A 26,989-nucleotide genomic window follows, 5' to 3' on the forward strand; every position below is an offset into this window, starting at 1 on the left:
CCCCACCTGCTCACCAGGCCGGTGCTCAAGCAGTCGGCATGCTCGCTGCAGCCCCCGCGGTGGCCATCTGTGCAGGGGTTGCGGGCCCGGCAGCTCCAGCCATCACCCTCGTAGTCGGGCAGGCAGGTACAAGTGACCACTGTTCCTACCTGGCTACAGTTGGCATGCTCACTGCAGCCGCCATGCCCGTCCTGGCACAGGTCTGCCACTGAGGACAGGGAGGGAGTGGTTGGACCTAGTGACTGCAGGGGAGTGGGGGCCTCCCACCTCCATGTCCCCGCCCATCTGCTTACCTGTACACACGCGGCCATCCCCTTCATAGCCCAGGCCACACTCGCAGCTGTTGCCTGCACGGCACACAGCCTCAGGTGCACAGGGTGGGGTACACACAGGCTGCAGCTCTGTCCCCCAGGGCCCAGCCCCCAGAACCAGGTTAGTAGTTGCCTTCCTGGCCTCTGCCCGTTCCGCCCACCCTTGGTGCCTTTACTGATGTGTGCACATGTACACAAGTGTATAGGGTGGGCACGAGCACGGGGCTACTCACCCAGTTGCACCTCACAGCGTGGCCCAGTCCAGCCTTCATCACAGAAGCAGGAGCCAGAGCCCCCAAGGCCCTCATCACAGCGGCCATGCACAGTGCAGTGGCAGGCTGGGGAGAGGGACAGGCAGGAAGATAAAGACTGGCCCACAAGGGCCAAAGGAATCAGGCCGTGGGGCAGGCAGGGATGGCCCACCTTGACAATGGGGCCCAAAGGCACCAGGAGCACAGAGTTCACAGGCTGTCCCAGCAAAACCTGAACGGCACAGACACTGCCCACTGCCACTCATGCCGTCCATGCATACGCCACGGTCACTACAAGGGCTGCTGGGGCCGCCAGGGCAAGCTGGGGATGGGGTAGGAGAAGTGAGGTGGGGCCAGGGGCTCTCACCAGGACTCCTATATATGTACCTCCAGCCTAGCCCTGCCATCTGTCCCTGACCTATGTCCCCACACTGCTAAGATCCCTCCAGGCCCATGTCCTGGAGAACATCCAGACCCCCCAGCACTCCTCCCCAGGTTCTGCACCGTCCACACCCCCGCCCTGCCTCTCCCGAGCACTCCCGCTAGTAAAATCTACTCACCACCCAGAGCTCCCCAGCCCTGGACGCCCCAACACTCTCTCAGGGACAATGGCCAGAGCTGTGCCTTGGCTCTCTTGCGGAACAGAGGAGCTAGTCAACAGTGTCTGCAATGCTCACCTTGGCACTCACTGCCATAGTGACCAGGGCAGCAGCTGGGCTTCCAGGTGGTGGTGACACAGTTGCGGTGGCAGCCCCTGCCCAGGCCTTGGGGCCTACCCCAAAGGCTGGGGTGGACCCAGACGCTGCGTAATCCCAAAGAGTGCAGCGGAGGGGACGTCCAGAACTTCGGGTAGAAGCGCCAGCAGGCCTCAGGGCTGCCCTGGGCCAAAGGAGTCAGGCCGCAGTTGGGTGGTTCTGAGTTTGGTGGTCCTTGGGCTCTGCCTGCCCCCACCCCACCACCCCCACTCAGCCCCTAGCCCTGTACCTGCTCCTGTGACCCCTCAGGACAGGGTGGCTCCAGCCCACAGATGCTGCAGGTGTTCTGGAAGGGAGGGAGGCCAACACAGCAAAGTCAGGTGGACGGACACCACAGGCGGGGTGGGCTTCTGCCCGTCTGCCTCTGGCCTCCCTCACCAGTCGCAGGGGCCGGGTCTCAAAGTGGTCACAGCGAGCACCAAGGCCAGGTGGCTCCAGCAGCTGGTCGATGCCATAGGCCAGGCCACCCTCAAAGGGCAAGTGTCGCTGCACAATGCGAGCATCATCCTCACCCACCATGAGCTCACCCTGCAAGGAGAAAATATGAGGTATGCGAGGGTCACAGGTGCACTCCAGCTGCCACTGCCAGGGCCCCTGCCTCCTACTCCCTTCATCCAAGCCCTCTCCCCAGACTCACGGGCCGCATTCGGCTGCAGGAGAAAGAGATGGGGGTCCCATGCATGGTTCGAAGTGGGCCCAGGTTGGGCAGGTCAGATGCCAAGGCCTGAGCAAGTGGAGTCATGGTTGGAGGTGGAGAGGCAGGCTGAGCTGCAGACAGTGAAGACCAAGGTTGAGGGCTGCACCCACCTCGACATTGCGAATCATGTGGCCCCGCAGAACGGCTGCTAGCTTGTCACGGTGGTCCTCATGGTACAGCCAGGCCTGGCGATCCGGAGGCAGGGCTCGAAAGGCAGCGTCTGTGGGCCACACCATTGTGAAGGGCCTATGGGATGCCTCTCGAAGCAGGGGCAGGAGGCCGGCCACCTGGTGGGGTGCAGCAAAGATGTGGCAGTCGCAGCCCAGTCAGAGACTAGTGAGCAAAGGCAGGGGGCTGTGCCATAGAGCAGGAAGGGGCTCCACACTCACCCACACTCATCTGTGACCATCCCAGGCAGGCATGTGTGTGCACACATCTCAACTGTGCACACTGCTGTCAGGAATGTGGGCACACATAAGCACACCTATGTGCTCAACCTGGGGTGCTCATGCACACAGATGTGGCTTGTGCACACATGAGTTCACACAGGCTCACACAGGACAGTGTGCACACAGGTGGGTATGCACACACAGGTATGCATAGACACTTGCACACACATGTGCACATGTGTCCACAATGACAGGCCCACATGGGAGCAGTACCTTCAGGAGGCCGCTGAAGATCTTGTAACCGAAGCCCTGGGCGGCGGCGGTGACATTTCTCTGAGGAAAGGCTCTCATAAACAGCTAGGCCAGGCGGGAAGGGAGGATCCCAGGCCCCCAGCTGCCTGTCTTCCAGCTCCCAGGCCCGTGCCTGTCATACCCTCGGGATGGGAGCATCATCAGGCTCCCAGTGCAGCGCCTCGGGGGGCAGCAGGACACGATCAATGAAGTGCAGGATACCGTTCACGGCCTCATGGTCGCTGCTCACCACGCGCGCGAAGTCATTGAGGTATATGCTGCCCTGGGGGCGGGGCATGGGGCTGATGAAGCAGATAGGTGGGGTGCTCGGAAGCTATCGGGGCCTGAGGTGGGGCAGAGCCTGGGTTGGGCGAGTCAGGGTGCAGGCAGTCCCGGTTCGGGACCAGGACGAGGTGGGCGGGGTCTGGGGCGGAGTCAGGGCAGGGGGCGGGGCTCAGTCCTCAGAAGGACACAAGGGCGCTGGGCAGGACAGGCCCACAGCAGTGGGCGAGGCCCAGGTCAAGGGCGGAGTCCCGGGCTGGACTCAGCTGGAGGCACCCCCTGGCTAGGGGAGGTGAGGGTCTTGACTGCATGGGCGTGGGGCGTGGGGCGTGGGGCGTGGGGCCTGGGGCACAGGTGCGCAGGGGCGGGGTGGGGCAGGGCAGGCCAAGGCCAGGGCTCACCTCTCTCTCACTGAAGCGCAGTGGGTGCCCTGAGAGGGCCGTGGCGTACCCTTGCTCCAGCAGGTCCTCACTCCTCAGCCGCTGACAGCCAACCACGTGGTAGCGAAACACCAGCTGGCGATGCGCGCGAATCCGGGCCAGCTCATCCTGGAGTGGAGTCGCGAGGGGAGTGGGGTCCCTGACTGCCGCCTCAGCCCACGCAGGGCCACCACCAGAGCGCCCAGCCCTGCCCAGCCTCGCTCTGGGGGCTGCATACCTGCGACAGGTTGCTCATTAGATCTGCGTGCGGCACGAAGATGGTGAAAGGCCCATCGCCCTTGAGCTCCTTGTACTCCTGCGGGAGGCAGCAACAGCATGAGGGGAAGGGGAGAAGCCTGAGGCGTCCATGGATCTCCTGGGGAAGACCTGGACTCAGAGAGAACAAACCAGCCAACCCCCTGACCAGATGGGAACAGAAGCCCAGAGACGGGTGGGACTTGCAGGTCACAGAGGCCCAAGCTGGCCACTCACCAGGAGGCGGAGGCTGAAGAATGAGGCATGCTTATCCCTCAGGAGCTCCTGGGGGGGGCGAGGGTCAGCTCAGATTTGGGGCGGCCCCCATTCAGGGCCTGGTGCCTGTCCCAGCACCTGTGGCCCAAGGTCTAGCCAAGGCAGACATGAGGAAAGGAAAGCCGCGGGGTCTGAGTTGGGGTCAGGGCTAGTTTCATGGGTCATAGCTGGGGTCAGGCCCAGGTACAGTCAGGGGTCAGGCTCAGTGTCATGGTCAGGGCCAGGATCAGGATCAAATCGGATCTTTGCCAAGACCATGGGTCAGGCCCATGGGGCACAGCCAAGACCAGATCAGGGGTCTGACTTGGGCATCATTACCAGGCCGACTCGGGCACGGCAGGTGAGGCCGTCCCCCACGGTGTGGGCTGTGTCGCAGGTACATGTCCTCTGGCCATCCCCTGTGCTTTTGCAGGTGGCATATGGGCTGCAGCCTCCATTGTTCTGAAGCAGGGACAGGAGAGGAAGGTATCAGTGGCTTCCAGTACTTCTCTATCCCACTCAGCCCTGTGAAAGAGGCCATGAAGGCCCCTGCTCAGCCCCCCAGATCCTATTTGCTACAGATTAAACTCGAGCTTGACGGGAGGATAGCCCACCCTGCAGAGGCCCTTAGGCCCTGCTGGAGGTGAGAAGGGCTGGTTCCTGCCTCAGTCCCCTCTCCTTCTCCTCAGTGAAGGAGGGCAGGACTAGGGGCCTGACCTTAGAGCAGGGGTCCAGGAGCTCGCAGGTCCGGATGCCATCCCCGCTGTAACCCTCACGGCAGCTGCAGGAGACCTGTCCCCAGTCTTGATCAGTGGGGCTGCTGGGAGCCAATAGCTGGCCAGCACCCTGGGTAAAAGGATCACCCCCTCCCTGGGCCTGCCCTGAAGGGAGGCCCCATCCTGTGAGGGCATGGCATGGCCCCCCGTGTCCAACCCTGCCATGCTGACCTGCTGGGGGCCAGTGGGGATGCACTCGGCGTGAATGTGGCAGCCCCCGTGGTGGATGAGACAGCTGTTAATTTCTGGGGGAAGAGACACTGGGATGGGGGTGGCCCTTAGTGGCCTCCCCTTCATCTGTCCTGTGTACCTTCATCTGTCCCACCCCCTCCTCTCTCAGCGCCCCCAGTCCCCACAAGTCCCATGTGCCCCTTCAGCCCTTCCTAATCTGACTCAAATCACTGAAGCCAGACCCCTAGCCCAACATACAACCCAGGTTGGGGGCCTAGTCTCACCCTGGCACAGCTCCCCGTCGCCCATGTAGCCATCCTGGCAAGTGCATGTCCGCTGTCCAGGTGCCACCTTGGTACAGTTGGCATGAGGGGAGCAGCCCCCATGGCCATGGGCACAGGGGTCCACCTCTAAGGAGAGATGGTCCCAGAGAGTCCTTAGGAGCAGGCACGGGCCCAGGGGCAGGACAGGAGAGGAGGGCGTGAGAGAAAGGAAAAGGTCAGAGGGAAGGGTGAGTCCTGAGATGGGACAGTGAGTGGGGCTGGGCCTAGAGGAAGTGAAGGGGGCTCTGTGGGGACAGCCACCCCAAAATTTCAGGGAGGGCCCTGGGCATCCATGTGGCTGGACCTGAACAGAAGATGCCATTGCCGGAGTATCCCGCAGCACAGGCGCAGGTGGAGGCTCCGGCCGAGTCCTGCACGCAGCTGGGAGGGGTGGTAGCAGCAGCTCAGCCCATGCCTGTCCAGCCGTGCCTTGACGCCCAGGCTCCCCGCCACTCGCCCACCTGCCCCAGGCTGGGCCCACTCACTTGGCATTGGGGTCACACTTCCTAGGGCACTGAGGGCTGGTGATTTCTGGGGGGCAGGAGGATGACTCTGGTCATTCAGACCCAGGAACAGCCTCCTCAGTAGCCACCTGCCCCCTCCCCATTGGGACCCACTCACTCTGGTCACAGCGGAGGCCCTGCCAGCCCACGTTACAGACACAGCTTCCGTCCCCTTGCAGCCCCTCCTGGCACAGCCCATGGGCACAGTCACACACTGCAGTGGTATAAAGGAGGACAGGAGTTGCCCAGTGCCTCCATCCTGTCCTGGCTGGGGTCTCCAGGCTGCTCTCTGCTGCCAGGAAGCCCACCCTCGCCCCTCCCCAGTCCTCACCTCCGGTGCAGTTGGGCCCGTAGCGGCCCAGCTCACACATCTCACAGGCAGTTCCATGGAAGCCCTCGTGGCAGTGGCACTCCCCGCTGCCCAGGAACCTGTCCTGGCACTGCCCATGGCCTGAGCACACCCCCCCCAGGCCCCCTGGGCATGGCTCACACAGCATGCCAAAGAAACCAGGGCAGCAGTCCGGCACCTGTCGGAGTGGGGATGGGAGACAGGGCAAGAGAGGCCCAGCACGGTGTCAGGGGGAAGGGGAACGGGGGCATCTCGGGGCCACAGAGCCACGGAGCAAAACCCCTCAGAACCCCAGTCCCAGGGACAAGCGGCTCAGAGCTGAAAGAGACACAGAGATACCTCCTAAAACCCTCCCTCTGGCAGAGTGGGGAAACTGAGGCTCAAGCAAGGAAGGGCTGCACCCAGATCCCACAGTGAGGGGCCAAGCCAGGCCAAGTTGCTGCCCCTGGAGTTTCACTGATGGAGCCAGCTCTGGACTGCCCTTTCTTCCTCTCACCGTCTCCACTCCCTCTCCCTGGGGGAGTGGACACAGGGACAAACACTAGCCCTCTGACTTCAGACCTCTCTCCCCTCTCCTTCCTCTGGGTTCAGGCCTCACCCTAGTCCCAGCCCAGTCTCTGCCCTTAAGATCCAAACTGGGCTCCTCCCTGGGCCCCCACCCACTCCCACCTCCTTCTCTCTGGACAGGCTTGGGGTGGGGGCTTCAGGGCAGACCTGGATCTTCTTGGCACATGTGTAAGAGCAGCCCCGGGAGAAGGAGAAGCCAGATCGGTAGACACAGCTCTTCCTGGGTGTGTCCTAGAAACGGGGACAGGCAGGAGGGGTCAGCCAGTAGCTTGGGCAGGGGCAGGGCAGTGAATAGGGAGACAGACAGATGGACTACAGGTGTCAGGCAGCTGAGCAGCACAGCAGAAGGGTCAGAGAGGGACCAAAACAGGCAGACCGATGGGAGAGGGCGGACAGGATCCAAGCCTCGGACCGCAAGTCTGAGGGAGTCTCCCCTCAGCAGAGCCAGGCCAGCCCTCCAGGCCTCTATAGGGACGTCAGCCACCCAGTTCCCCGTGCCTGGATGCCTGGGCAAGCAAAACTGGGCTGGAGGGTGAGGGGATTGGGCACCTTGGAAGAAGTGAGGGCAGGCAGCGCAGGGACAGAGCTGCGCTAAGCCCAGTCTCACCTGCAGCTGGAAGCCCTGAGTGCAGCGGAACTTCCTGGTGCAGTTCACACATTTCTCCTAGAGGGAAAAAGGGTGGGGCATCAGGCAGTCCAGGCCTGGATCCCTGCCCTTCTTCCAGGACAGGCTGACCATGCGCCCCTCCCCACTAGTCAGGTCAGCTAGCCCCTCCCAGCTCTGAACTCCCGTGCCGGCCTTCCTCCGGCCCCAGCCTCTCACCCGCAGGGCCTCAGCGTGGCTATTCAGGCAGCGACTTGAGCCCACCGTCAGGACCCCCGACAGACCAATCAGCGAGCGGCCAGGGGCCTCCAGCATGGGGCCTTCCAGTGGCACATGGTTCACCTCAGGCTGGGGAGAGGGATGGAGGCTGAATCCACCCACCTACCACCCTCGCCTAGCAGGGCTATGAGGTCAGGCATTATTACCCCAGGGTCGGGGGGCTCCCTGGAGCAGAGGTTAGAGCTTGGAGGCTCACAGCTGGGGAACTCCAAAGGGAAGGGTTCTTCAGGGGTAGGAGCCCAGGCTAGGGTCTCCTTGTTCCCTGACCCCCAAACCTGGCCACTGTGGTTGTAGAAGACGATCCAGTGGGCAGGGCCCAGGAGGGAGTTGCGGTGTCCACCTTTCCGCAGGGTTTCCATGGAGAGGGCCTCTCCCAGGACCACATGGTGCCGCACTGTGTCTGCGTCCTGGAAGAGAAGGAGAAAACCCAGGGGACTGCAGGATAACCAAGTGCCCTGGACAGCACGCCACACCCACCGTGTCCCTTCGTGGTGGGATTGGAGGCTCGCCCTCTGTGCCTTTGCCCTCCCCGCCATTGCCCCATCCCCATGGCCTCACCAGGTGGCTGCTGTTGCCCTGGGCCTCCAGGGAGCGGTTGGTGGGCACAAAGATGGTGTAGGCAGTGGCAGCCTCAATCTGGGGCACCAACCTATGGTGCTAGGGATGGGATGGAGGTCAGGGATGGGCATATTAGTTGTCCGTCCTGACACTGGGAGCCAGCCAGGTCCCTCTGGACCTGGGGCACAGTGTCCCCTGAGCAGGCACATCCCCTCTTGCCAGCCTTCCGTACCTGCAGCAACTCCCGGAAGAGGCTGAAGGCAGGCACCAAGTCCAGCTGCTGCAGCAACCCCTGCCCACCGGGCACATCCCCTCGTGGGGGCAGTAAGACCTGGTACAGAGCACAGGGCCTGGTCAGTATGTCATTGCTTCACGGCCTGCCTGCAAGTTTCCCTGCACACACCCTCCTCCTGCTGTACCTGGCTGAGGATGTGTAGGACACCGTTGGTGGCAAGGAGGTCAGCCACATCCACGCTGGCATTCTGCACCCAGACCCTCTGGAAGGCAGCAGCAGAGCTTAGCCACAGGTGGGCACAGATAGACCCTTAAAGGTGGGGCAGCCCCAACAGAGAGACTGCCAGGCACACAGGCACCCACAGGTGGTCCGCAGGCTGGCCCACAGGCTGGGTTCTGCACAGAAGCTCCTCCCAGGAGCTGACTCTGATCCTGAGTCAGACTCAGGACCCACCAACTGGGCACACAGACCCTCCCCAGGGCCCGTGGTGACAGGGGTGGGTGTGCATGTGCAGACTCAGATGGACAGAGAGCCCCTGCAGGCAGTCACTCCTGGCCCAGCGACTCAGTGTCTATCAGCAATGCATCCTGAGCACATCCTTTGAGCCCGGCTCTGGGCAGGGCGAGGGGACCCCAATCTCATCCCATGGGGCCCCTGATGTGGGAGAGCCTGCAGCCACTCAGGCTCCCTCCCATGCCCCACCTGGTCGCCTTTTCTGCCCAGAGTTCACCACATACCCCACTAATGTTGCGAATCTCCCAGCGTGTGGTGGGGTTCAGGGTGGCCACTTCCTGCCCACCCAGCCGGGCCAGCTCCTCCTCGAAGAGGGCACCCTGGAGAAAATGGGCCCTGACAGGGCACAGTTTAGGGGGGTCATGGAATCAGATTAGTGTAACTTACAGAGACCTTTGGGGCTGGGCCCACCCCAAGAGGTGAGTGCCTGCCAGGCTGGGGAGGGACTGGGTCCCACAAGGAAGCCCCCTCCCACAGCCTGGCAATGGCGGCCCCACCTGACCAGGTTCGGCAGCATCCTTGGCTGCAGCCAGAAAGCTCGGTCCTCGGGGCTCAGCTGACGGACCGCAGCCTCGGAGGGCACCAGGGCTGTGACTCGGCGGTCGGCAGGAAGCGTGATGCCGGCACTCTGCACGCACACAGGGAGAAGGGGCAGGAGGAGTGACGAAGGCAGCCATCATCTTCAGATCCCCTGCTCTAGGCTCCAGCCCTGCCCCCAAGCTCCCACTCTTGGAGATGTTCTATGGCACCCCTCCATCCAGGCAGGCCTCCTGGATTTGAGCCCTCAACCCCAGCATTCTGCCCTGTCCTACCTTGAACCACTGGTAGAAGATGGAGAAGGGGGCATTTGCCTCCAGCTCCTAAGGGAAGGGAAAAGGCTGAGGTCACAGGACCAAGGGCAAATTCAAGCCCCTTCCCCACCACGGATCCTGAGCAGTGCCCCTTTCCCACCTGAGGCGCTGGAGAGGGCTCCTCCCCAAGCACAGGGAAGACAGAAAACGAGTCTGAGCACCCCTTACCCGGAAGATGTCTCCATAGCAGCTGAAGCCATCACCCCCAAAGCCAGGGGGGCACGTGCAGACCCGCTGACCTCCCCCCACTGCCCGGCAGGTGGCCTGGGGTGGGAGTGAGAAAGGGCCTCCATTCAGAACCAGATGGCAGCTGGGCCCCTCCCTCCCCCATCTTTCTGCCTGTCCAGCCACCCAGCCCCAGCCCCAGCCCCTGCCCCTTGCTCTGCAGCCACCCAGTCTGTGTTGGTGGCACTCCTTCGGTGTGCCTAGCCCTGCTCCCCAGGATCACTGGGCATTTGACACAAGCATCACCCATGCCAAGTGGGTGCAAGGGAGCTCAGGGCTGTGGGAGCACCCAGGAGGCCCTGTATCCTCAGGAGCCAGAGCTGAGAGCAGGAGGAGCTAGCCAGGCCCAGGTGCGGCTCGCAGAGGCAGGGGTGTGGTAGGGTGGAGGAAGGGCAGATGGCGAGGAGCTCGGTGCAGCCAAGGACAGTGGAAGCGGGGCAGGAGTGGAACAGAGAGAGGAGGCTGGGCAGGGGCGGGTGAAGGGGGAGAGGAGTGACATGGTTGGATTTGAAGTTTAGGAAGATCTTAATCCTGACAGGATACAGAGAGACACCCAGAGATGGGGAGGGAGGGAGAGAGCTGCAGCCCAGGCTCACCCCAGAAAGCTTCCCCAGGGCTCTGAGCCTTGCACCCCCTTACCAGGCCATGGCAGCCACCATTGCCTGCCCGGCAGGGGTCGATGGGGCTGCACTGGTAGCCATCCCCGGCAAAGCCCAGCTTGCAGGTGCATCGGCTCTGGAAGGGTTAGGAACAGATGGCCTTGTCTCATGATGAGCATCCAACCCTTTCTTCCTCCATTACTTGGCTCTCTCTGGTCACTGCCCCCGGGGAGGTCTGCCCAGACCTCAGAGGAACTTCTCCCAGCCCTCCTCTCAGAGATCTGTGCTCCAGATGGGGAGACAGAGGCCCTAAGGGGAGACTGGCTCTCAGGATGAGTCCACGGAGGTGAAAGCATTCGCAGAGAAGCATCCATGGAGACTTGGTGCTCCTGCACTTGGAGCCTGGGGCCCTGCCAGGACCATTGAGGCCAACAGCTTGTGGCAAGTGGGTAGGTACCTGCCAAGGCCAGCCCCAGGATAGTGGCTTAGATCCCACCTCCACCCCTGCCACCCTTACTCAGCTGCTCTAGTCCCCCAACCAAATGCCAGTGCCCCTGGGCTTGTCTACACTGCAGGTGAGTGACCAGCGAGACCCCTCAGCTCTCAGGTGCCCTTGTTTGCACGTTGGGAGCATCTCGCTGGTGCATTCAACACCTCTGTTCTGAATTAAGGCCCTAATGGGGTTTGGAGCTCCAGCTCTTACACCTGTCGGTTCTTAAGGCTAAGGCCCCACGTGCTGGTGCCCAGAGGCCACCTTGGAGTTGGGAGGACAGGGAGCCCCACAGGCCTGGCCATGCAGAGGCTGACCCTGACCAGCCAGTCCTGGCCTCCCACTTGGCACGTTAGACAGTCTTCAATGCCTGTCCAAACGCTGGGTCACCAGTCCTGAAATGCTCCGCATGGAAGGCTCCAGGTTCTGAGCTCCCGTGACTAGATTCAGACACTGCAAAGCTCCGGGGCTGGATTTCCACGAGGCTAAAGTTTTGGGGAGGTCACTCCCACGGGCAGGGGCTTTTCCTGCTTTGCTCAGTATCACATTCCCTACGTCTAGAACAGGAACTAGCATGGAATAGGTGCCTGAAAACACCTGGGAAAGCAATGAGCAGATGGATGAAGGAGCGAATCCCAGATGCTACCACTCAGCATGTCAGCACTGGGGTCTCATCTGCACCTGAGGTTCCAGACCCTGAGCACCTGACTCTGCGTTCCAGGAGTCAGATGGGGCAGGGAGAGAGTCCCCCAGAACCAAGGCCCCCACCCCTTCTCTGCTGCACCTCACCTGCCCGGGGCCCACATAGCTGCAGAGGGCATCGGTGTGGCAGCCACCTCTGACGTCCAGCTCACACTCGTCAATAGCCACACAGACGCGGCCATCCCCACTCCAGCCTTTGTGGCATGTGCAGTGGTGGGTGCCCAGGGACCCAGGGACACACTCAGCCTATGAGAGCCATGGATAAATAGCTCAGGGAACCGGAAGGTAGGCAGAGGGCCAGGGCATCCCACCTCCTGCCTCTGGGTCAGAACTTCAGGGAAGGAGCAAAGGGACTGACATTCTCTGAGCAGCCTCCACGGTCCGGGTGGGAGCAGGGGTTGCTGGGTGTGCAGGAGAAGCCATCACCCTCAAAGCCATCAAGACAGCGACATCTGGGGGTGGGTGAAGGAGGGGGCTCCAGTGAGCCTCAGGTATGGAAGGTCACGGGTGGGGCAGACAGACGGTGTGAGTCCTCACCTGGCAACACCCTCCTGGCTAACACAGCGGGCATGCAGGTGGCAGTGCTGGGCCAGCCCTGTGGGCCCACAGTCCCCCATGGACTCGTTGCAGAACTGGCCACTGAAGCCAGGGGCACACGTGCCCTGCTGGCACACCCCCCCACTGCCTGGGCGGTTGTCGCAGAGACCATGGACACAGCCGCAGTCTGTATGGAGTAGATGGGAGCAGGGAAACTGAGAAGCAGGAGGCAGGGTTGGCTGGGAGCCAGGATGGGTTTGGGGGATATAGGGAGTAGGGCAACCAGTACAGATTTGACTTCAGGGTGGAAAAATCAGAGGTTATCTCAGACTCGATGGGTAGGCAGATGAAATGTGAGGGGGGCATTCTGAGCTTTCAATTATCCCATTCTAGTTGCCCTGATCCCAACACCACCATCAGGAAGTTCTTCAGTGTGTCTGACCTAAGTCCCGCATACTTTAAATTAAGCCACAGTTCCCTTCCTGGCATGGGTGAAGCAGATAGCATCTCCTTTCTGTTCTCAAATCTTCCTCCACTCCCCTTGGCCTTCATCCCTCCTTCTGGGGCTTCATTTCCCTTCTTGAGAGCCCCCAGACCCATTTCTAAGCAGACCTTTTTTCTCCCTAGGAGGTGGCCTGAGCCAGGACCACCCACCTTCCTGGCATTGATCTCCATGCTTGTTTGGGTTCGAGCAGATGTGGCAGGCGATGCCCTTGTAGTCTGGGAAGCAGAGGCAGGCCCCGTTGCCCTGGATTCCATCACTGCACTAGAGAGTGAGCAGAAGGCAGGATCAGTCATGGGAAAGGGACTCTCTACATCCCCTCTCCCAACACCCCCTCCTTTCATGGGCTGGCTCTGAGCTCTTGCTACCCATGAGAGCTCATCCTGGAAGGGATCTTCAAAATCACTGATGCCGCCAAAGACCTAGCCTCTAAAAGGCACCTGGCCCTGGAGGCTTTATGAGCAACATTTGCTCAATCCAGAAACACATAACTCCTGTGTTCTTCTATAGCCAGGTGCTAAAGTAACCCTGATATTACAAAGTGGTAAAAACAACACAAAAGAAAACTGCCAAGTAGCCTTTTTGGAAATAAATGCCAAAAAATCTATCTATCTATCTATCTATCTATCTATTATTATTATTATTATTATTATTATTATTATTATTTTGGTATGGAATCTCACTCTGTTGCCCAGGCTGGAGTGCAGTGGTGCAATCTTGGCTTACTGCAACCTCCGCCTCCCAGGTTCAAGTGATTTTCCTGCCTCAGCCTCCTGAGTAGCTGGGATTACAGGTGTGTGCCATGACACCAGGCTAATTTTTGTATTTTTAGTAGAGACAGGGTTTTGCCACGTTGACCAGGCTGGTCTTGAACTCCGGACCTCAAGTGATCTGCCCGCCTCAGCGTCTCAAAGTGCTGGGATTACAGGCGTGAGACATTGCACCCGGCCTCTCTAATTATTTTTAATTAAAATATGAGAAATAATTGGATCCCACTTTCCACTGCCTAGATATGAGAATCCCAAGGCCAGAGAGTGGCAGGCTTGGCCCAGACACACAGCCAGTCACTGGCCAACCGGTGAAGGAGTCCCTGTGTCCCCCATACCTCACCCCAGGAGAGGATGGGACTCACATTGCCTTTGCCATAGCAGGGCTTGGAGAAGCCCCCAGGACACTGCATGCAGTCAGGCCCGAAAAAACCTTTGCAGCAGCCTTGTTCCTATAAGAGACAGAGCAGGTCCAAGAGGCCATCTGGGGCCACGCCCTCCCTGCCCAGGCTGCCTCTGCTCCCTGGCCCCGTCTCCAGAGTGACGGAGTGGATAAGGTTTCTCTGGGACCCCTTTTCCACCGTTAGGCTGCAGTGCATCCTCTGAGGAAGGTAGCCCACTCAGCCCCAGCTGGGGGGCCCCCGAGGAGCAGCAGGTGCCCAGGTGACCTGGGAGTGGGCACCCATGCCCATGCTTACCATGATGGTTTGGTTGCAGTAGCTGGCACAGCCCTTCTTTAGCACATTGAGCCCAGTTGGGTCATGGATGTAGACACACTCCTTGGGGAAGATGTCCTGGGGTGGGCCATGCAAAGCCAGTCAGTGGGTTGGGTTCTGGGCCAGCCCCTTTGCTAGGCAGCCGTGGTTAAGGGACCTCTGCCCCCGGGTCCAGAACCCCCACCCTGGTCCAGTGGGGCTGCGAAGCACTTAGCCTCCAGGTCTGATCTAGCCTCCCAGCCTCTGCTTCCCCCACCCACCCCCGTGACCCAGGGCAGAAACCTCAACAGGCAGTCAGGAGGCCCTGAGAGCTGGGCCAAGGGGTGCTCACCAGCTTCACACTGTTGGGGGGACACGTGCTGGTGTTCAGGGCTTGGCAGTCCACACAGGTGCCCTGGACAGGGCAGGGGCAGGATGGGGAGAGGGGTTAGTCATTGTTTATTTACTCAGCAAACCCAGAGAAGGGAACATTGAGTGGGGATTAAGGGATGAGAAGAGCCAACCACAGGAAGCCCAGCACTGGCGTTCCAGGCAGGGGAGAGCAGGGGCAGATGCCCTGAGCCGAGCAGAGCTAGAGTCTCTGGAAAACAGCAGAGAGGCCAGAGGCAGGCACAGAGTGAGTGAAAGGGGATGGAGCGGTGGAGGATGCAAGAGTTATCTCAGGCCAGGCGCAGTGGCTCATGCCTGTAATCCCAGCGCTTTGGGAGGCCGAGGTGGGCAGATCATCTGAGGTCAGAGGTTTGAGACCAGCCTGGCCAACATGGTGAAACCCCATCTCTACTAAAAATACAAAAATTAGCATGTTGGCGGACGCCTGTAATCCCAGCTACTCGGGAGGCTGAGGCAGGAGAATCGCTTGAACCCAGGATGCGGAGGCTACAGTGAGTTGGGATTGCGCCACTGCACTCCAGACTAGGCGACAGAGCAAGACCCTACCTCAAAAAAAAAAAAAAAAAAAAAAAATCTCAAGGATGGAATCATAGTCCTGGTGAGGCTGAGTGTGGGGGAAGCACAGGTGGGTCCTTGGGAGTCTGCCAGGAGGGCCTCAGAGCCGGCGTCAGCCCAGCCCTGACTTAGCGCCTCTCCCTGGGAAGAGGATTGCCGCTCCAGCGCTGACGGAGGTTAGTGAGCAGGGCTCTGGCTGTGCAGGCAAGGCTCACCGCCACGATCTTGTGCTGCTCCTCGCTGCAGTGCTTGGGCAGGATGGGCAGGATGGTCGGGGGCAGCAGGATGCCGTCCAGCATGTGGATCACGCCATTGGCGGCCATCACGTCTACCCTCTGCAGCGGGACCCCCTCGGGTCCCAGCAGGATGCGCCCCTGCGGCAGAGACCCACTGAGCCAACCCCCAGCCCGGCTGGCCTTGGCCCGGTGGGGCTGCCCGCCTCCACCCCTGCAGCCCAGTTAGAGCAGACAGGCTGCTCAGTGAGCTGCTGAAGACCCCGCCTGCCATGCCAGCCACCTCTCCCTCAGCTCTGGCCAACGACACTGCTCCAGGCTCCGGGCCCTTACCTACATGGCTTCTGCCACATGGGGCAGCCCTACTGTGTGCTCCATGATCCTTTTTGGAGTCCTCCCCCTTAACCCTCATTGGGCCCCTGCAGAGGAATTTGATCTCTGCCTGCTTCCTTCCCCATGACCCCACCAGGGCCTTGCACTGTCCTGCCCACCACGGGGCTCAGAGCACACAAGGCTGAGAGTCCAAGTGGGCAGCTGGTCACCGCCAGCCACGCCATCCGCCCAGGTGTCCGTGCACCTCACCTCCTCAGAGATGTTCACAGCCAGGACCTGGTTCGCCATGGTGAGGATCCGACCCTTGGAGATGAGCTTCTCAACGGTCAGCTGGGGCAAGGGACAGTGTGGCTTTAGGCTGGGCTCTGGCCACACCTTGGGGCCACACCCAGTCCTGCCCAGGAGGCTCACAGCCACCCCCTTGGTCCCTAGGCTCTGTGCTATAGCAGAACAGATGAGAAGGGAGGGGAGATGGAGAAGAGATGGAGCCTTGGGGAAGTCCAGAACCTGCAGGCAGGCCCACTGGGTACAAGCTGGCCGCCCCCCAGAGAAAGATCTCGCACCTGGCCGTGGTTGTAGATGTGGTACCGCACCAACTCCTGCAGTTTAGAGAGACCCTGGCAGGGGAGAGAGGGTTTGACTCCTGGAGGAACTGTGGGGGAGCGTGGAGGTCCTGGTGCCCCCATACCCGCAGCCCCTTCTCCCGCTGAGCTTACCGCTGTGAAGAGGTAGATCAGGCGGCCGTCACGCAAGCTGTCCACAGCCTCATTGCTTGGGGCAAAGACTGTGAAGGGCCCAGGTCCGTCCAGGATGGAGGGCAGCCCACAGTTCTGTGGCGGTGCAAGGGAGGCTCAGGGGGCTGCATGGCCAGCCTCCACCTCTGAGTCCTGCCTGGGCCCTGCCACCTTTGGCCTGCAGGAAACTCCCACTGAGTAAGTGGGAGACATGGGCAATGGGTCCATGCTACCACAGAACCTCAGGCTTGAGGACAGGGGCATGGGCAGAGGCCATGCTACTTCAGAACCCCAGGTCACTGTGGGGCAGAATCTGGGATAATGAGTCCTGGCTCAGAAGCCCAGAAGCCTACATGGGCTAGGACCCCTCCCCTGAGCTTACCTCCAGGATGGTTTCAAAGCGGCTGAAGGCCTCAGTAGAGGCGAGGATCTGTCCGATAGTTCTCTGTAAGGAGGGATGAGTGTGAGGGCCCCAGGGAAGGGGGTGAGGCTGCTTCAGCCCAGCGGGGAGAAGCTGCGCTCCAGCCCTGGGCAGAATGGCTCCTGCCCACTCACTGCTCTCTGCAGGGGTCTGAGGTTACCCAGCAGCACAGGGGAGGGGAGGATGCTAGCTCACCTTGGGATCCCCAGGGGTCCCAGAGGGGGCCTGCCACCGCAGGCCAGTGACCACGTGGAAGACGCCATTGGCTGCTATGTTGTTGGCCTTGTAGATGTTGAACGTCTGCTGGGGCTGGTCTTTGTACTTGTAGGAGTATTTCTGGTGAGACACAGGAGGTCTGGCCAGATCCCATATGCCAGCCCCCTGTCTGGAGGCTCCCTCCCACCTGCACACCCTTGCCAGGCTGTGACTCCTCTTATCCCCAGGCTGAGGCTCCTCCCTCACCGTGAATTGGTTGAAGGTGACGGTGATCTCCTGCCCGGCCAGCGTCCACCACCTTCGTGTTTGTTGGGTCCTTGTGTCCTCCAGGATGTGCTGCCCTGCGATGATGTGCTGTCTGCAGAGCTGCTGGGCAAGGGATGCCTGCAGACGCAAGGCGGGGAACAAAGTGAGCCAGGGGGGCCAGTCCTCTTCACACCACCTCTACCCAAGCAATGGAGGGGACAGGATGCCTCCCGGGCCCTGATGCCTTCCAGGTTCTCAGGCCCTGAAGACTGGGGACGCATCCAGGGGAGGAGGTGAGGGCCGGTGGCCAGCTCCACCATGGGGAGGGGCTTACATTCATGGTCCTGGAGGAGAAGGAGGAGACGGATGGCACCAGCACGGTGAAAGGGCCCGCTGTGGTAAGGATCTCCCGGCAGCCCTGGTCTGGGGGGCAGGGCGAGGGAGCATCAGAAGGGAGCTGGGGAGACCCTGGGGATCTCAGAAGACCTTCGGGCATCAGACCTGGTGTGGGGGAGTTGGGGTGGGGGTATTCGCCCTAGATTTAGGGTAGATGGGGGCCTTGAGGTTGGAGAGCAGCTCCCACCCACTGCATGCACCCCCCACAGCCCGCTGTTTGTTCCCACAGCCCTGGGGCAGAGAAACTGGAATCTGCAGAGGCAGCCCCTCCCTCCCTGCCAGCTGTGCTGGGGGTGAGGAGTCGGGTCATGGGCAAACAGTGGGGTCACGCACCCATCATGGCCACGGCGACCCTCAGCTGCAGGAACACCCGGCCCGTCTGCGTGGCCTTCTGCACTTCGTGGAGGAGGTGTCCATAGCAGGCACGCCCATCCCCCACCTCACTCTCCCTGCACACACAGCTGGGGGCCCAGGGAGAGCCAGTCAGGGCAGAGGCTGAGGCCCTCCCTGCTCCCCGACGCCTCCCCACAGGGGGCACGCTTGCCCAACCCACTGTCTCTGCTCCCAGGCCCCTGTGCTCACCTGGTCTTCCCATCAGCAGTCACCTGGCAAGTGGCAGACCGGTCGCAGGAGAAGGGGGAGCAGAAGGCGAAGCAGCCCGCAGAGGCGTTGCTGTTGATGCTGACCAGGCCTGGCCGGCAGGTGCAGAAGGCCTGGACTCCGACAGGGCAGGAGGGGAACACCACGTCCAACCCCAAGAACCACTGGTGTCTGCCCTACCCATAGAGCCCTGCTCAACCCCTCCCTGAAGAGGACCCTTATCCTCTCCCCATTTTACAAGTGGGGAAACTGAGGCTACCAGAAGGCCTGTGACTTGCCCAGGGTCCCACAGCTAGTGTGTGGGTGCACTGCGGGGGCAGTTCCGGCCTGGGACCCTGGCTCACCTGGCCCGGCTTCTGGTACACACACAAGGTAGAGTTGCTGGGGCAGCCACCAAGGTTGTCAGTGCATGGGTCCTTGGGCAGACACACCATCCCATCGCCATGATAGTTCTCGGGGCAGTGACACTGAGCCTGCCCCTTGGGGCTCACCGAGCACTGGGCCAGCAGTGAGCAGGGTGATGGCCAGCAGGGGTTGGGGGCTGCCAGGGCAGAGAGAGAGCCCAAGTGAGCCAAGCACCCAGGAGCCCTGTCTCCGCCACAGCTTTCACCAGGAAGGCCGGGGCCAGCAGGTTGACCTAGGCCTTGAGGATAGGCTCCCCTTAGGGATGGCTCTCCCTCCTTGTGAATTACGTTGCACTTGCTGGGTTAAAGGATGCTCTCCCAGCCCCTGCCCACCCTGAGCTGAAGTCCCTGGCCTCTGAGTCCAGGCTCACCTCGGCATTCACTTCCCTGCTGCGTGTAGCCGGGCAGGCACCTGCAGCTGGGAGCCTCTGCGGAGCACTGGGTGTTCTGGGGACAGCGCAGCTCCTGGCAGACGGGCAGCTCTGAGCAGAGTGGAGAGAGCACTGATGAGCCCAAGCCCAGGCTGGGGAGGAACACAGGGGCAAAGGGGCCCTGCCTGTTCTGTGTGACTTGGAGCAAGGCCCTGACCTTGCTGGGCCTCTGGACAGTGGAGGTCTCAGATGACACCCCTTCCCCAACTAGGCTCCAGGCAGAGGTCCTGCTGAGGCTCAGGCCCCATCCTCACCCAGTCGGCCTCTTTTGCTCTGGCCACAGGGACCTGATGCCCTAGGCTATCCCAGTGGCACTGCTTACCTTGATCACAGTGGGGGCCAGTGTATCCAGCAAAGCACAGGCAGCTTCCATCCCCACGTGGCCCATGGTTGCACACGCCGTGCACACAGCTGCACACTGGGAGGGACACACAGAGACAGATGGGACCCCAGCCTCTCCCAGGCACACACTGGGACGTCGGGTCCCTGATCTCTGTATTTTTAGAACTCAGCTCGGGCAGGTACAACCTTAAGAGTACAGAGCTGTGATGCACGACCACAGGGGTGGTGGGAACTGGCCCGGCCTGGGGCTCACAGAGGGCTTCCTGGAGAAGGCCTCTCAGGGGAGTAGCATGTGCAAAGGGCTGGAAGTGTGATAAAACAAAGCACATGTTCCTGAAAGGGATGTGCAAATCTGAGGGGCTGGGACAGAGGCTGAAGGGACAGGTGGAAGCTGGTTGTAGGGACTGCATCTGCGTGGGCCCCCAGGTGGACGCTGTCCGTGCCCTCTTGCCTTGTAAGCACTCACCCGATTGGCAGTCAGGCCCGAACCTGTTGGGGTCTTGGCACTCCTGGCAGGCTGAGCCGCGGAAGTTTTCCTGGTGGTGGATGCACCAAGTCAGCGTGGCCCCTCTGAGCCTCCACCCCACCCTGCCCAGCCCTTACCTGGCACACACAGGTCCCATTCCTGTCCATGCCATCCAAGCAGGTCCCGTGGCCATTGCATGGGGTCTCAGCGCCCCCAGGGCATTCTGTGGACCCCCACAGAACTCAGCTCTGTGCCCAGAACCCTCCGCTTACCCTGACCCCAGCAGCTCTGGCCAACCCCAGACTCGGCCCCTCCCCCAGGGCAGCAAGAGCAAAGAGGCCGAGCCTTGGAGGCGCTCGGTGAGTATTAATTAAACGAACAAGTTGAAGGGGAATGCAGGTGGCTCCTGCAGAGGGCTTGCCCAGAGCTGGGGCTGGGTGGGAGGAGCAAGGCGGGGTTCCCCTTTCTCCCATACCATAGCACCGGGAACCCCAGTAGCCAGGGCAGCAGGCCTTCTGCACCACTTGCTTCCGGCACTTCCGTCTGCAGCCGCTCATGGACACCATAGAGCCCCCCAGCTGTACTTCGTAGCTGGGGGCAGAGGGCGGGCAGGGTGACGGAAAAGGCTCCCATGCACAGACCCCACCCAGCCTCCCCACATTGGCTTCCAGGGCTCCCACCCACCTCCCTGCTCTGCCTGGCCCAGAGCTGAGCACAGGGCCTAGCACAGAGCAGGTGCCCCATAAACCCCTCCTGCCCCTCGCCTTTACCCCTTCCTCCCCGCCTGTCTCTGCCACCCAGGAGGGGCCACAGGGGCATGGATAAGTGAGTGCTTCTCCTCATTTTGTGGGCCTATCAGGCTCCCCGACTCCCTGCCACCCCACAGGATGCTCCTGGACACAGGCAAGGACGGGGGTGGCCCGCACCGGCAGTCCTGGGTTATCTGATCCGGGAGCTCCCGCAGCCAGCCTGAGGGACACGTCTGCTTCTTGATGGCCGCGCACGAGGTACAGGGTACGTGAGTGACAAACGTGGTTTTCACATCACAGCCTTTGAATAGCACCTGGGGCCACAGGCAGGATGTGGTCAGGGGCCTGGACCCCACGCCCAGCCCTGACCCTGTCCTCAGTGCTGCAAGGGCTCACACCCCTCCAGCTGCCACTTCCCATCTGCTCAGGGGTCAGAGTAAGCAGAGGGTTCTGGGCACAGAGCTGAGTTCTGTGGGGATCCACAGAATGCCCTGGGGGCGCTCAGTGGGAATGCAGTGCAGATGGGGAAGGCCCTGTGAAGCCTGCCTGTTACAAGTTGTTAATGTCACATCGAGTCCTTATGTGCCCGGCCCAGAAGGCTCTGAGTCCGCACCCTCTGACACGAGAGAATCTAGCCACGTTGCTCCCCCCAGCCCATTTCAGGTGAGGAAACTGAAGCCCAGGGCATGGCCGCTGCCCAATCTCATCCAGGAACAGGGTGTGAACCAGGGACTAAACCCAGACTCCCAGCCTAGTGCTCACTTTTGCCTTTTGTTTAAAGATAAAGAAACAATAAATGACAGAGCTGATGCTGTCTTGGAAGGACACGGCGACTCCATCCTCAACTCATGGGCACAGGCACGATACCGGCTCCAGCCATGCACCGTGGGGCTGGACCTCCAGCCGCCACTCTGCTCTGAGCATTTTCCCACGTTGCTACCAAATGACCCTCTCCAACCAAGCGCAAGGGCTTTCTCCGCTGCCCAGGGGTCAGAGACTAAGGGCCCCGGCCCTGAGAGGCTGGGCTCACATGAGCAGCTGTGTGCAGGGGCTCTGGTCTGCATGTGTTTGGGCTGGGCAGTCACAGGAGACAATGGGCCATGCCAGCCTCTGAGGAAACCCAGGGCATCCTGGCTGGGGCCCCAGGTGGTTTCCTGAGGGAGGTGGTCATTGACTTGGGACCTGAAGGATGCATGAGAGTTGGTCAAGGACAGTGCTCCTGGCCTAGGGAGCAGAAAGAAGTAAAAACAAATGTGTGACAAGGCAGGCAGTGGCCCGAGGGGAGGCTGGAGAGGGGCTGGCAGCTGGGGTGCAGAAGCTCCGTAAACCTGGGTGAGGCAGAGTCCAGGGCAGCCCCATGACTCAGTTTATGGTTTTTTGTCTTTGAGAAAGGGTCTCGCTGTGTTGCCCTGGCTGGAGTGCAGTGGTGTGACCCTAGCTCACTGTAATCTTGAACTCCTGGGCTCAGGCGATCCTCCTGCCTCAGCCTCCCGAGTAGCTGGGACTACAGGCATGTGCCACTGTGCCTGGCCAGTTTGTTTTAAATTGACCCTCTGGCTGCTGCATGGAGAATAGAGTTGCGGGGGCAGGTGTAGGTGGGAAAGAGGCCATCATTGCCTGAAAGTGGCCTGGGCCAAGACAGGTACAGTGGAAATGGATTGGGAGATATTTGAGAGGGCTTGGGGTGGTGAGATGAATTGGGAGAAGGTCTCAGCAACTGGGTGGGGCATGGAAGATGTGAGGAGTCCAGCCTGCCACCACGGCATGGGTACAAGGATGCTGACAAAAGCCCCAGGCCTGGAGTCCCATTCACTGGCCTGCCATAGCTCCTGGAAGTCCACCAGCCTTCTACGGCAACAAAGTCCCAGCAACCTTCAGCACTGAACCCAGGAGGCGTGAAGCTAAACTCCCAGTTCTAGTGAGAGGAAGGGGCACGGGGAAGGGGCATAGGGAAGGGGCGTAGGGTGGAGGGGAGGTGTTTGGGAGGCTTTGGGCATGGCCCAGAGAAGCGGAGATGTTCTCATCTTGAAAAATGCTGACCACACTCTGGTCCAAAGGGAGTGACCCCAGAACATCCCTTTCCTGGAATAATTTACAGATGTGTGGCTTCTCAAAGCAAGAGAAAAGGAGAAATGGTGCCCCTGACACTTTCTTATGGCAAATTCCAGGGCCCCAGAGCCTCTGTGCTACCGTGATTTGGCCTTTTCCGCTCATGCCTCTGCGGTCTGCAAACAGGGAAGTTGCTCAGAGCAGCCTGTGTTGAGCGGCAGAGCTGGGATGTTGTGGTCTCGTTCCCCATCCAGAGGTTCGCCTTTGCTGAGCCAGGGAGTGACTAGGAAATTGGGTAACTTGAGGGCTGAGCAGCTGCTGGCTCAGGGTAGAGGCTTGGCAGGAGGTGGGCTCCCCTCAAAGCCACCTGGCCAGCTGGGCAAAGCTGCCAGCGCGGTCACCATTCTGGCTGTGGACCAGCTCTTGGAGGAATGGTGGTCAGCTCTGGGTAAGGGCTCAGGCTGAGTAAGACTGTGCTGGTCGCACTCTGAGACAGTCAGGGCTAGATGGAGCCATGGGCGAGTTAGGGCCCAGAAGGAAGCGGGAGCTTTGGGGCCTGGTGTGGACACTCACTCACAGGACCTGGGTGTTTGTAAACGTGTGTAAAATGCTGATGAATGGTAAGCCTGCTGCCACATCAGTGCTTCTCCGAGACCACAGCCGAGGGGCCCTGCCTCCACCCTGTGGCCTGGAAGGAGCATCGGCGGTCTGAGCCCACATCTCGCCGTTGGTCCAGCTGGGTGGAGTGAGGCTGGATCGCGGCCTGAGTGCTGAGTCAGATTCCCTCCTTCCTGGGGGCACCTCGGGACTGAGCCAGAGCGGGTGCTGTCTCCCCCCACCCCACAACCCCCGCAGACCTGATTTTGCAATGTCTGCTTCCCACAGAGCTGCTGCTGGGGGAAGTTGAGGAGACATGAAGTGTGAAGTCTTTGGTGAGAAGGTGGATGAAATTCTCCCAAGCTGGGACCTGGTTCATGGGGACTTTTTAAGGCTGAGAGCCCAGAATCCAAACCCTGTCAGAGAGGAAGGAACCCCAAACTGCTTCCCCCTACCTTCAGTCAGATCAAGGAGGGTGCAGGGCTGGGTTCTGGACTGTGCTCCTCTCCCGCCACAGGCTCCATCGCACACGCCTAGCCACGTGCCCTTGGTGAAAAGCTGCTGAATGGGCAAGTGCTAACGGCCTTCCAGGAAAGCCTTCCTGCCTTGCTGCCCAAATCCATCTTCACTTCAGTCCTGTTGCTGCCCTTACTGAACAAGTTACCCGGGACATCCTTTCCCCTCAGAGCTTCCACTCCTAATACAGTTGTTCCTTGGTGTCTGTAGGGGACTCGTTCCAGGACCCTCCTCAGATACCAAAATCTGTGGATGCTCAAGTCCCTGATATAAAATGGAATCGAGGCTGGGAGTGGTGGCTCACATCTGTAATCCCAGCACTTTGGGAGGCTGAAGAGGGTAGATCACCTGAGATCAGGAGTTCAAGACCAGGCTGGCTAACATGGAGAAACCCTGTCTCTAATAAAAACACAAAAATTAGCCAGGTGTGGTGGTGTGTGCCTGTAGTCCCAGCTACTTGGGAGGCTGAGTCAGGAGAATCCCTTGAATCTGTGAGGCAGAGGTTGCAGTGAGCTGAGATAGCGCCACTGTAATGCAGCCCGGACAACAGAGCGAGACACCATCTCAAAAAAAAAAAAAAAAAAAAGGCATCGAATTCACATATAATCTATGCACATCCTCCCACATACCTTAAGTCATCCTTAGATGACTTATAATACCGAATACAATGTAAATGCTATGTACATAGAAAAGTCTGAACATGGGGCTGGGCGTGGTGGCTCACACCTGTAATCCCAGCACTTTGGGAGGCTGAGGCAGGTGGATCACCTGAGGTCAGGAGTTAGAGACCAGCCTGGCCAACATGGCGAAACCCCGTCTCTACTAAAAATTCAAAAATTAGCTGGGTGTGGTGGCGGGCGCCTGTAATCCCAGTTACTTGGGAGGCTGAGGAAGGAGAATCGCTTGAACCTGGGAGGTGGAGGTTGCACTGAGCCAAGATCGTGCCACTGCCCTCCAGCCTGGGTTACAGAGCGAGACTCCACCTCAAAAGAAAAAAAGTCTGAACATGTTCAGTAGAGATGCCATTTTTTTTTCCTGAATATTTTCAATCCAGGGTTGGTTGAACCCAAGTACAGGGTGCACAGATACAGAGGGCCAACTGCACTTACAGTGGCTCTCAGCTATGCAGGGTGCTGGAATAGAGGCCACGTGGCTGTGTTAGAGTGGCCAGCACTGCTGCAGCCCCATCCACAAGGAGTGGTCAGAGCCATAGGTCTCTGACAAGGAAAAAACTCGAATCTGAGGCCCCTCACTGACCTCTGTCCTCACTGCCCAGAGCATGAGGAGGTGGCGGAGGCCTTTGAAATTCCCTTGCATGGTACACAGGGGGAAACTGAGTTAAGGGGAGGGCAGGAGCTCACCTGCAGGGCTCTTAGCACAGCCCTGGAACCCTTGGCTCTTCCCCCATCACTGTCGTCTTCTCAGCCTCATATCTTCCTGTCCCCAGCCCTGGCCTGGTCCTGAAGCTGGTGAGGCCCCTCTCCCTGCTGCCTCTCTGAGGGACCACAGGCATCCAAGAGAAAGCGCCTGATGGTGGGCGGGGGCCTAGGCCCCTGGCTGGACTGCCTGTGGGATCCTGGGCAAGTCCTCCCCTCTCTGGACCTTAGTTTGCCCCCTGTGCCATGGGGACGGTGGTAGCTGCCCCAAGAGGCAGACATGCTCGGCCTCACAGGAGAGAGACCACCCCCATCACCAGGGTGGGAGGCTCTTCCAGAAGCTCCCAGAGGCCCCTACCGTGGGGCCTGAGCAGACCTGCAGCCAGGAGCCTGTCACGGGGACCTGACCGAGGGGCTGGCTGTGGCTGCATACCAGGACCCTGTCTGCTCGCCAGCACACATGGATGGCCATCACAGGCAGGGGTTTGGAGCATGGCTTCAGAGTGGGAATGGCCTGTCCCCGTCATCCTAGGGCTTCGGGTTCCTCACGGGGAGGACAGGAGGAGTTGCCCCTAGGCTGTGAGGATTCAAGGGGACCTGCCCAGGGCTGTGGCTGCTCTGTGGCTGCTCTGAGGCTGAAGTGTGTCCTTGCCAGCAGCTCATAACCCCGGACACTGGGGGTGAGTGACTCATTCTGCTTCCCAGTACTCTTGGGGCTGGACACAGGCACACACACGTGCACACACATGCCCCACGTGAATCTGTAGTCCTCGGGGGTTGGAGGTGATCACATCTTCAACCCCCAGGTGAGGGCCACATAAGACCTGGGCCGGAAGGGCAGGACAGGCCTGCCTCTGTACCCTTCAGCTGCAGGCTGGGGAGCCCCGGCCCGGCATAGTCAGAGGAGGGTGGGTTGACACACCCCTGAACCCTGGGTGGCTCGACGCAGACCTCAGCCTGGGGAGGTGGGCACAATAGCCAGCCCCCAGGCCTGCTAAGAGGGCAGACAGGCGCCAGCTGCGGTTTCTCCCCAGGCCCATGCCCCTCTATGTCCAGTCCCTCCCTGTTCCCACCGCTGGCCAGCAGGGCCCGGACGCCGTGTGCCCCTGCGACTGGCTCACACTTACCTGCCCCCTGACGAAGCTGAAGCCTGCCAGGCAGAAGGCCAGGAGGCAGAGTGGGAGGAGGCCCCGGGGCCCCGCCATGGCTGGTGGGCACACTGTCCAGGACAGAGTCGGGGCGTAGGGAATGAGCTGTAGGAGGCAGGCACAGCACAGGCAGGCGGGACGGGGCGGGCAGTGGCCTTAAAAGCAGCCCGGAGGCCCCGCCAGCTCACCCCCACAGGAACCCGCCAGGATTTCCTCCTGCGTATCAGCAGCCTGCAGACGGAAGGGAAGGTGCTGGCCACTGACCCCCCCATGGACGGCCCGAGCCCTGCTCAGGGCTTCCCGGCCGGGACGCTTCTGGCATCACAACCTGGAAGTCCAGGCCACCATGAGCCTCGGGACCTGGGCTCTATCAGAGGTTCTGAAGCAAATCCAAAGGCACAAGTGAATGACTCCCCCGCCTGCGAGCCCAGTGTGTTTCATTCAGAGGGTCTGGGGGTGCTGGTCAGTGGAAGGCAGGGCAGCCCCTGAATAGGTCTGTCTGTTCCTGCCTCCACCTTTCCAACTCCAGGGTGCTCACGGGGCTCTGACTCGCTACAGGCACCCTGCTAGCCCACCAGACTCGCATCCCCTCACCAGCCCCAGCCACTCCTGAGC

General features: G+C 60.6%; 1 protein-coding gene across 8 annotated transcripts in view; it reads right to left on the minus strand.

The window, feature by feature from the left end:
* STAB1 (stabilin 1) overlaps positions 1 to 26,507 on the minus strand; it is a 28,751-nt gene extending 2,244 nt beyond the window's left edge. For 3 of the 8 annotated variants that reach the window (XM_054483903.1, XM_054483902.1, XM_054483900.1), the window contains exons 1-58: positions 26,354 to 26,501; positions 20,866 to 21,002; positions 20,415 to 20,530; positions 20,077 to 20,162; positions 19,940 to 20,009; positions 19,454 to 19,549; positions 19,072 to 19,182; positions 18,641 to 18,837; positions 18,279 to 18,409; positions 18,030 to 18,157; positions 17,635 to 17,723; positions 17,301 to 17,438; positions 17,034 to 17,174; positions 16,800 to 16,862; positions 16,400 to 16,513; positions 16,247 to 16,300; positions 15,933 to 16,013; positions 15,333 to 15,491; positions 14,504 to 14,566; positions 14,155 to 14,250; positions 13,822 to 13,908; positions 12,842 to 12,953; positions 12,188 to 12,374; positions 12,009 to 12,102; positions 11,738 to 11,896; positions 10,499 to 10,594; positions 9,803 to 9,898; positions 9,596 to 9,643; positions 9,281 to 9,411; positions 9,008 to 9,119; positions 8,455 to 8,532; positions 8,268 to 8,366; positions 8,036 to 8,134; positions 7,753 to 7,884; positions 7,418 to 7,546; positions 7,202 to 7,258; positions 6,742 to 6,825; positions 6,010 to 6,205; positions 5,797 to 5,892; positions 5,661 to 5,706; positions 5,480 to 5,556; positions 5,137 to 5,262; positions 4,853 to 4,926; positions 4,623 to 4,697; positions 4,245 to 4,367; positions 3,888 to 3,935; positions 3,634 to 3,711; positions 3,378 to 3,524; positions 2,837 to 2,977; positions 2,677 to 2,736; positions 2,125 to 2,301; positions 1,955 to 2,041; positions 1,696 to 1,845; positions 1,547 to 1,603; positions 1,240 to 1,441; positions 545 to 649; positions 294 to 401; positions 15 to 208 (exon numbers count right to left, since the gene is read on the minus strand). In XM_054483903.1, the coding sequence (XP_054339878.1) occupies positions 15 to 208; positions 294 to 401; positions 545 to 649; positions 1,240 to 1,441; positions 1,547 to 1,603; positions 1,696 to 1,845; positions 1,955 to 2,041; positions 2,125 to 2,301; positions 2,677 to 2,736; positions 2,837 to 2,977; positions 3,378 to 3,524; positions 3,634 to 3,711; positions 3,888 to 3,935; positions 4,245 to 4,367; positions 4,623 to 4,697; positions 4,853 to 4,926; positions 5,137 to 5,262; positions 5,480 to 5,556; positions 5,661 to 5,706; positions 5,797 to 5,892; positions 6,010 to 6,205; positions 6,742 to 6,825; positions 7,202 to 7,258; positions 7,418 to 7,546; positions 7,753 to 7,884; positions 8,036 to 8,134; positions 8,268 to 8,366; positions 8,455 to 8,532; positions 9,008 to 9,119; positions 9,281 to 9,411; positions 9,596 to 9,643; positions 9,803 to 9,898; positions 10,499 to 10,594; positions 11,738 to 11,896; positions 12,009 to 12,102; positions 12,188 to 12,374; positions 12,842 to 12,953; positions 13,822 to 13,908; positions 14,155 to 14,250; positions 14,504 to 14,566; positions 15,333 to 15,491; positions 15,933 to 16,013; positions 16,247 to 16,300; positions 16,400 to 16,513; positions 16,800 to 16,862; positions 17,034 to 17,174; positions 17,301 to 17,438; positions 17,635 to 17,723; positions 18,030 to 18,157; positions 18,279 to 18,409; positions 18,641 to 18,837; positions 19,072 to 19,182; positions 19,454 to 19,549; positions 19,940 to 20,009; positions 20,077 to 20,162; positions 20,415 to 20,530; positions 20,866 to 21,002; positions 26,354 to 26,431 (6,315 nt within the window). In that variant the 5' untranslated portion in view covers positions 26,432 to 26,501. Of the gene's footprint in view, positions 1 to 14; positions 209 to 293; positions 402 to 544; positions 650 to 734; positions 885 to 1,239; positions 1,442 to 1,546; positions 1,604 to 1,695; positions 1,846 to 1,954; positions 2,042 to 2,124; positions 2,302 to 2,676; positions 2,737 to 2,836; positions 2,978 to 3,377; positions 3,525 to 3,633; positions 3,712 to 3,887; positions 3,936 to 4,244; positions 4,368 to 4,622; positions 4,698 to 4,852; positions 4,927 to 5,136; positions 5,263 to 5,479; positions 5,557 to 5,660; positions 5,707 to 5,796; positions 5,893 to 6,009; positions 6,206 to 6,741; positions 6,826 to 7,201; positions 7,259 to 7,417; positions 7,547 to 7,752; positions 7,885 to 8,035; positions 8,135 to 8,267; positions 8,367 to 8,454; positions 8,533 to 9,007; positions 9,120 to 9,280; positions 9,412 to 9,595; positions 9,644 to 9,802; positions 9,899 to 10,498; positions 10,595 to 11,737; positions 11,897 to 12,008; positions 12,103 to 12,187; positions 12,375 to 12,841; positions 12,954 to 13,821; positions 13,909 to 14,154; positions 14,251 to 14,503; positions 14,567 to 15,332; positions 15,492 to 15,932; positions 16,014 to 16,246; positions 16,301 to 16,399; positions 16,514 to 16,799; positions 16,863 to 17,033; positions 17,175 to 17,300; positions 17,439 to 17,634; positions 17,724 to 18,029; positions 18,158 to 18,278; positions 18,410 to 18,640; positions 18,838 to 19,071; positions 19,183 to 19,453; positions 19,550 to 19,939; positions 20,010 to 20,076; positions 20,163 to 20,414; positions 20,531 to 20,865; positions 21,003 to 26,353 lie in introns of those variants that run through there. The other 5 variants (XM_054483899.1, XM_054483896.1, XM_054483898.1 and 2 more) reach the window with 4 other exon arrangements.
* Positions 26,508 to 26,989: the final 482 nt, after the last annotated feature.

Source organism: Pongo pygmaeus, chromosome 2 (genome assembly GCF_028885625.2).
Source record: "Pongo pygmaeus isolate AG05252 chromosome 2, NHGRI_mPonPyg2-v2.0_pri, whole genome shotgun sequence".
NCBI classification, from domain to species: domain Eukaryota; kingdom Metazoa; phylum Chordata; class Mammalia; order Primates; family Hominidae; genus Pongo; species Pongo pygmaeus.